This window comes from Staurois parvus, unplaced genomic scaffold (genome assembly GCF_062004578.1).
Source record: "Staurois parvus isolate SC_StPar_1 unplaced genomic scaffold, SC_StPar_1.0 ptg000577l, whole genome shotgun sequence".
In the NCBI taxonomy this organism is placed as follows: Eukaryota; Metazoa; Chordata; class Amphibia; order Anura; family Ranidae; genus Staurois; species Staurois parvus.
Genome location: NW_028318373.1, coordinates 214,011 through 221,833, shown reverse-complemented (window position 1 = coordinate 221,833; position 7,823 = coordinate 214,011). Strand labels below are relative to the sequence as shown.

At 43.1% G+C, this 7,823-nt stretch overlaps 1 protein-coding gene across 1 annotated transcript; it reads left to right on the top strand.

Annotated features, from left to right (window-relative positions):
* Positions 1–2,832: 2,832 nt before the first annotated feature.
* LOC149450254 (E3 ubiquitin/ISG15 ligase TRIM25-like) lies at positions 2,833–5,088 on the top strand. The gene has a single exon (XM_089692145.1). The coding sequence runs from the start codon at positions 2,833–2,835 to the stop codon at positions 4,573–4,575; it is 1,743 nt and encodes a 580-aa protein (XP_089548271.1). The 3' UTR covers positions 4,576–5,088.
* The last annotated feature ends 2,735 nt before the right edge of the window (positions 5,089–7,823 follow it).

Genomic DNA, 7,823 nt, shown 5'->3' with positions numbered 1-7,823 from the left:
CAGTCATCCTCATCCTCCTCATCCTCTGTCACCCAGGATCATACTATTTTGCCTTCCACCGTAGCTGCCAAAGCGGCCTGTTCCACAGGCTCCTTGTCCACCACAGCTGCTCCTTCCGTAGCCCCACCATCATGCATGGAGGAGTCACCTCAATCATGTGATCCTGGTGTCAGTCCCATGCTGCTGGAGGATGGGCAGCAATCTGAATGCTCCGATGTTGGTTCCCAGGATGAGGAAAGGAGTGACGTGAGCCTAGAGAGAGGGGGCGCCAGTGAGGGAAAAGAAATTGGCAGTCATGTTCCCCCAGCCGCAGCACACTGCCAAGTTGGGTCCAGTGATGAGGAGGATGGGGATGATGAGGTCACTGACTGTACTTGGGTGAGGGAACAGAGGAGGACAGTGAGGAGGAGGCAGAACTCCAATGAGGCAGGATGTCCTCCAGGGACAGGCGTAAGGACAGCCAACCAATGGCATCACATGACAGAGCTCCTCAGGGGCGGGGCACTGCTGACTCCATGCAGACTTCCACAAGTTCTCTGCTGTGGGCTTATTCCAACACATGTGCAGCAGATCGCAGCATTGCTATTTGTAGTCTCTGTCTGAAGCAGATCAAGCGTGGCCAAAACACCAGCCGCTTGGGCACCACATGCTGGACCAGACACATGACGAGCCGCCATGCAACCCATTGGTAACAGCACCTGAAAGGCCCACATCCGAAAACAGTGCAGACTTCTTCTTGGTCCTCATCTGGGATCTCTACCTCCTCTGTAATACATCCGGTCTTCTCAACAGACTCCACTGAGAGGAGTGATGGTACAGCAATGGGGGCCACAGGTCCTGCACCCCATCTGATAGCAGTACACCACCTGATCATTTCAGCAGGAACATTTCACTACCCCATTTGCTGAACCGTGAAAAAAAATTCTGTCCACATCCATCCACATGTCCCACCCATCCGCATGTCCCAGCCATCCACATGGTCCACCCATCCACATGTCTCACCCATCCACATGTCTCATGGGCTCACTGACTCTGCAAAGCCTGTGTAAGGGCCCGAGGATTCGTGGTATCAAGGAGAGGGATCAGTACTGGTTGGCAACCCCTCTTGATCCACGTTACAAGGGTGACGTTGCAGAGCTCCTCCAGTCTTCACAGAGGGAGCAGAGGATGAAACATCTTGAGGACGCCATGAAAAAACATTTGTGTAGAACCTTTCAAGACAATGGGAGGTTACCATTTCCTGGACAACGTGTTTCTGGGGCTTCGTTCTGCCAAAGGAAGAGCGGTGGAGAAGGTGGCCGGCTGACCGATGCCTTCAAACAGTTCTTTAGTCCTCAGGACCCAGGACTGTTAGGTTTAAGCACCCATCGGCAGGGTCTGCATCATATGGTGCAGGATTATCTAGGGGCAAGAGCAGACTTGGAGACCTTTCCAACTGAACATCCACTGGGTTACTGGGTCTTGAGGATGGATCACTGGCCAGAACTTGCTCAATATGCCATGCAGCTACTGACCTGTCCTGCATCCAGCGTGCTTTCCAAATGGACATTCAGTGCTGCTGGAGGTTCTGTGACGGATAAAAGAGTGCGTCTGTCCACAGACTCCGCTGACCAGCTGACATTTATCAACATGAATCAGTCCTGGATCAACAGCAACTATCTTGTCCCTGATGCTGATGTAACTGATCCCATTTGTTAGGGATCTGGGATCCCTTGAAGACTGCCTATGCTGCCTATCCTATTCCTCAATCCTGATTATGGGCGCTTCCAACTATTTGTTTGGTTTAGGGCCCCACCAACACTCAAGGACCAATTTTATTTATTTTGTACCCCTTACTCATTCACAAGGGGGCAGCATCAGGGTGCCCCCTTATTTGAAGGAGTACCTTGATACTAATGAGCCCCCTGCCCGCAGACCCCCACAACCAGGGTTTTGGGGAAGAGGCCCTTGTCTCCATGCTGAGGGCATGTGTCCTGGTAAAGCCCAGGGAGGGGAGGGACACTTTTTCTTTCCCCCCTTTTAGGCCTTCCAGGCCTGCGCTCGGATCAAGGGTCTGGTATGAAGTTAGGGGGGACCCCACACTTTTTCCATCTATTTTTTGGGGGTGGGGTTCTCCTTAGAAGGCCTATCAGGTCTAAAGGGCCTGGTTTGGCTTTTAGGGGGAACCCCACGCACTTTAAAAAAAATGTCACTGTGGGGTCCCCCCTAACCTTCCCACCGGACCTAAAGAGTCTGTTATGGATTAAGGGGCCCCACACAGCTTTTTTTTTTTTAAATATAAATGTCAGTTGTGCTGCAGCGGGTCCTATACATTGTACAGATGTGCAACTTTGCAGGGAGTTTATGGGGACCCCCCAGAAATGATAATTACATTTTATATTTTTTTGTTTTTTTACTTTAAGCAATGAAAAATGACGGCTCCAATAAAATGGTACTTTTTGATTTCCCCCACTGATTCCTGTCCCTCAGGGCCGTCCCCGAGTCCCCATACCACTTCTGGGGCCAATAACTGGCATAAAAGCCTTCAGAATGGACACTTTTCCATTTACAAGTTCCAGTCCCATAGACTTCCATTGACTTGAAGTTTGCGGTTGAACTTTCGTCAAGTTGGAATGTTGGACCGCGAACCGAACAGGGGGGTGTTGGACCCGTCACTACTTATTACATGTCTGTGTCCTTCTGTAGAAGAATTCTTCTAGCTACGTGTCTCAGTCCCAGCCTCTCCCTGTGTAGGAATGTACACCTCGCCCCGTGTAGGAGGGTACAGAACGGGTCACATTGGATACGGAGTGTCAGAGACTTTCCCCGTCATTCTGTCTTCTGCTCTCAGCGATGGCATCTTCTGATCTGAGGAAGGAGCTGGAATGTTCCGTCTGTCTGAACATTTATACAGATCCTGTAACCCTGAGATGTGGACACAACTTCTGCCGGGACTGTATTGGCCGTGTGTTGGATACACAGGAGGGGTCTGGAGGTTATTCCTGTCCTGAATGCAGAGAAGAGTTCCAGGAACGTCCTGCACTGAGGAGGAACATAACACTACGTAACATAGTGGAGAACTTCCAGTCTACCCATCCAGAGCAGGAGGAGTCCGGGGTCTTCTGTACTCACTGTATTCACACTCCTGTACCGGCTGTGAAATCCTGTCTGCATTGTGAAGCTTCTCTGTGTGACAACCACCTGAGAGTCCACAGCAAGTCACCAGAACACGTCCTATGTGACCCCACCACTTCCCTGAAGGACAGGAAATGCTCCATCCATAAGAAGATCCTGGAGTATTACTGCACCGAGGACTCCACCTGTATCTGTGTGTCCTGCAGTTTGGCCGGAGAACATCGGGGACACCAGGTGGAGACTCTGGAGGAGGCCTCTGAGATGAAGAAGAAGAAACTGAGGAATGTTCTGCAGAAACTGATGACAGAGAGAGAGGAGATGGAGAAAAGAGTCCAGAGTCTGCAGGAACGCAGGAGGAAAGTACAAGGAAAAGCAGATGATGAAACCAAGAGAGTCACTGCCCTGTTCAGAGACCTCAGGAGACGTCTGGAAGACCTGGAGAAGAGAGTCCTGAGGGACATCTCCGAGTGGGCAGAGCGGGTCTCCCGTTCCATGTTGGATTATATTCGGGATCTGGAAATAAAGAAGGAGGAGCTGTCCAGGAAGATGAGGGACATTGAGGAGCTGTGTAACATGACGGATCCACTGACTGTCCTACAGGAATCAGACACAGGTGACTTGTGTGATACTGAGGATGGAGATGATGAGGACAGAGAGAGACATGAGAACCTCCTCCATGATGGAGGGGATGGGGATGTGGGGGGGATCTCACACACATTACACACGGGTTTATCTGATATCATGTCTGGGGTCAATGTACAGAAATGTACAGGCACACATGTCTCTCCACATTCTACTACAAAGGGCAAAGGTCCCATCAATGCTCCACCATCCAGGCCAGACCCCCAACCCTCCCCCACTGGAGGACCAAATATTGGGGCTGTACAGCAAACATTGGGGGTGTCGGGGGTTACAGACATATTACTGGATGTGAGGACAGCTGGTAATTATCTACATATTTCAGATGACGGGAAAACTGCATCCAAGTCATCACATCAGAATCGGCCAGAAACACCAGAGAGATTCCAGGATTCTCAGGTGATGAGCAGTCAGAGCTTCTCCTCCGGGAGACATTACTGGGACGTGGATGTCGGGGGGGCAGAATACTGGAGAGTCGGGATGTGTTACCCCAATATAAAGAGGAGAGGAGATAAGTCAGGGATTGGAGGCAATAAGAAGTCCTGGGTGTTAGAGAGGGGGGGGTTGGAGAGGTGGGGGTGGTTGGTGGGTAATGAGTACTCAGTGATACATGACAGTAATGAGACCCCATTCCCCGGCCGTATCTCCAATACCAGAGTCAGGATAGATCTGGATTATGAGGCCGGGCGGATCTCCTTCTATGATCTGTGTGACCCGATCCGACACCTCCACACCTTCACCACCACCTTCACTCAGCCCCTCCATGTCGGGGTATGGGTAGGGAGAGGTTGTATAACGATATGTGGGAGGAGCCAGAAGTGAGAGATCCGCCCAGAGACATCACAAGGGGGATGATCTGATTGGTGATTGGTGCAATACTCAGCCAATAGGAGGAGGGGCAGGAAACAGGAGTGATTTGTGGAGAAAGCTGCAGGTTCCGGGGCCGTCATCTTCATCCTAAACCTCACTTCACTCCCTAGTGTGTCACTGACCAGGAACAAGCATGCAGGAGGTCCGAGTGTTCCGCCTTCACTGGCTGCATGCTTGTGACTGTTATTTTTGACAGTGGCAATAAAATGACAGCTGAAAAAATGAGGGTTTTATGACAATTAAAAAATGACAGATTTATTGGAAGTTTCCAAATGACAGTTATTTTTATTAAGTTGAAAAGTTTTTTTGACAGTTGAAAAATGACAGTTATATTTGTTGATAAAAAGGAGTTATTTTTTACAGGTGAAAAATGACATATTTTGTCAGTTGATAATTATTTTTGACACTTGAAAAATAACAGATTTTTTGACAGAGGCAAAATATGAGTTATTTTTGACAATTAAAAATGTGGGTTTTTTGTCTATTGAAATATAAGAATTATTTTTTGTCAGATGAAAATTGACAAAAATAAATTGACATTTGCAAAAAAATTATAATTGAAAAATTAGGTTTATTTGACATTTAAAAAATGACTTTTTGTCAGTTAAAATTTTATTTTTGAAAACCAACAGTTATATTTGAGAGTAGAACAATTAGTTATTTTTGAAAGTTCAAAAAATGGCAATTGAAAAACAAGGGTTTTTTTGACAGTAAAAAAATTTGTTGTAAAAAGGTCAAAAATAATTGTCATTTTTCAACTGACAAAAAATAACTAATTTGTTTAAAATTACAAATAAAACATCATTTTTAGATGTCAAAAATAACTGACAAAAAATAATGCATTTTTCTACTGTCAAAATTAAATGTAATTTTTCAGTTGACAAAAAAAACCCTCTTTTTAAATGTGATTTTTTTTTTTTACTGTCAAAAATTATCTGCATTTTATTGCCAGTGTAAAATACTGTCATTTTTCAACTGTAAAATATAACTGACATTTTTTGACTGTTAAAAAAAAATAGATGACATTTTTCAACTGTAAGTAAACCCTAATTTTTACGACAAAAAATAACTGTCATTTTTCAACTTTAAAAAAAACCTCATTTTTAAATTACCATTTTTTTCCACTGTCAAAAATTACCTGTCATTTCTTTTGCTACTGTAAAAAAATTAACTGTCATTTTCAACTGTCGAAAAAAACCCTCTTTTTTTAAATGTGATTTTTTTTTTACTGTCAAAAATGATCTGCATTTTATTTCCACTGTAAAAATTTTTTTTCCAAATGTCAAATATAACTGTCGTTTTTCAACTGTTAAATGTAATGTTTCAGCTGTAAAAAAAAAATAAGAATTTTTAACAACAAAAAATAACTCATTTTTTAACTGTCAAAAAACCCTCCATTTTTCAACTGTGATTTTTTCCACTGTCAAAAATTACCTGTCATTATCAATTGTCAAAAAAAACTCCTCATTTTTCGACTGTCATTTTATTGCCACTGACAAAAAATATATTTTTTTGCAAAAATAAAAATATAACTGTAATTTTTCAACTTTAAAAAATGTTTTTTTTACAACAAGAAATAGCTGTCATTTTTCAACTGTCAAACACACTCATTTTTCAATTGCCATTTTTTTCCACTGTAAAAAGTGAACTGTCATTTTCAAATGTCAAATATAGCAAATTTTTCAACTGACAATTTTTTTTTTTCTTTTAATGACAACAAAAACATTTTTTTTAACTGTCAAAAATAACTGTCATTTTTGCCACTGTCATTTTTTTTTACTGACAAAAAAACCCTAATTTTTCTACTGTCAAAAATAAATTTGTTTTTAACTGACAAAAAAATAACTCTGTAAGAAAAAATTTGTACTTTTTCAACTAAAAAAACTATCATTTTTCAACTGTCAAAAAAACCCTCTTTATTACATGTGATTTTTCTTTCACTGTCAAAAATGATCTGCATTTTATTGCCACCGTAAAAAAAAACTGTCATTTTTCATCTGACAAAAAAACAGTAATTTTTCAACTGTCAAAAAACCCTCATTTTTCAAATATATACAAATTTTCTGTCAAATATAACTGTCGTTTTTTAACTGTTAAACCTCATTTTTCAATTGCTATTTTTTCAAAATGTCAAAAATAAATTTTTTCAACTGACAAAAAATAACTGTCATTTTTAAACATCACAAAAGCCCCTGATTGTGGGCGTGTCCGGAGCAGTCTGATTGGCTGCATCCCCCCCTAGAAGAATTATTTTATTTACTGCAAGTTTTTGGAAAATGACAAAAAATGTTTATTTTTTTTTTACACAAAATTGTCACTTAAATTATTTCTTGCTCAAAAATGCCATGTGTATACGTGGAATTACTCCCCAAAATACATTATACTGCAAAATACTCAACATGCCTCTTTTTAAATTTCTTGGGGTGTCTACTTTCCAGAAAGGGGTCATTTTTTTGGGGGGGGGGGGAGGGGGGTTGGTGCTATTCTGGCATTTCAGGGCCTCTGAAACTGTGATAGGTAGTGAGGAAGTGAAATGAGGAAGTTACGCACCTTCAGGCTTTCAAAGTGGTCATTGGATTTCAGGCTCCTGTATGTGGCTAGGCTCCCAAAAAGTCTCACATGTGGTACCCCCATACTCGCTGGAAGTGGCAGAATGTATTTTGGGGTGTAATTCTACATATACCCATGGCTTGTGTGAGAAATATATCATTTGCCCGACAACTTTGTGGAAAAAAAAATGTTTTTGTCATTTTCCAGAAACTTGTGGGAAAAAAACAAAATCTTCCATGGACTCAATATGCCTCTCAGCAGATAGCTTAGGGTGTCTACTTTCCAAAAAGGGGTCATTTGGGGGTGTTTGTATTATCCTGGTATTTGGGGGTGTTTGTACTGTCCTGGTATTTGGGGGTGTTTGTACTGTCCCGGTATTTGGGGGTGTTTGTACCGTCCTGGTATTTGGGGGTGTTTGTACCGCCCTGGTATTGGGGGTGTTTGTATTATCCTGGTATTTGGGGTGTTTGCACGGTCCTGGTATTTGGGGGTGTTTGCACCGTCCTGGTATTTGGGGGGGTTGTATTGTCCTGGTATTTGGGGTGTTTGTGCTGTCCTGGTATTTGGGGGTGTTTGTGCTGTCCTGGTATTTGGGGGTGTTTGTGCTGTCCTGGTATTTGGTGTGTTTGTGCTGTCCTGGTATTTGGGGG

Bases quoted from the DNA above. Each gene is read 5' to 3' on its own strand.
- LOC149450254 (XM_089692145.1), top strand. From the start codon at position 2,833: ATGGCATCTTCTGATCTGAGGAAGGAGCTGGAATGTTCCGTCTGTCTG.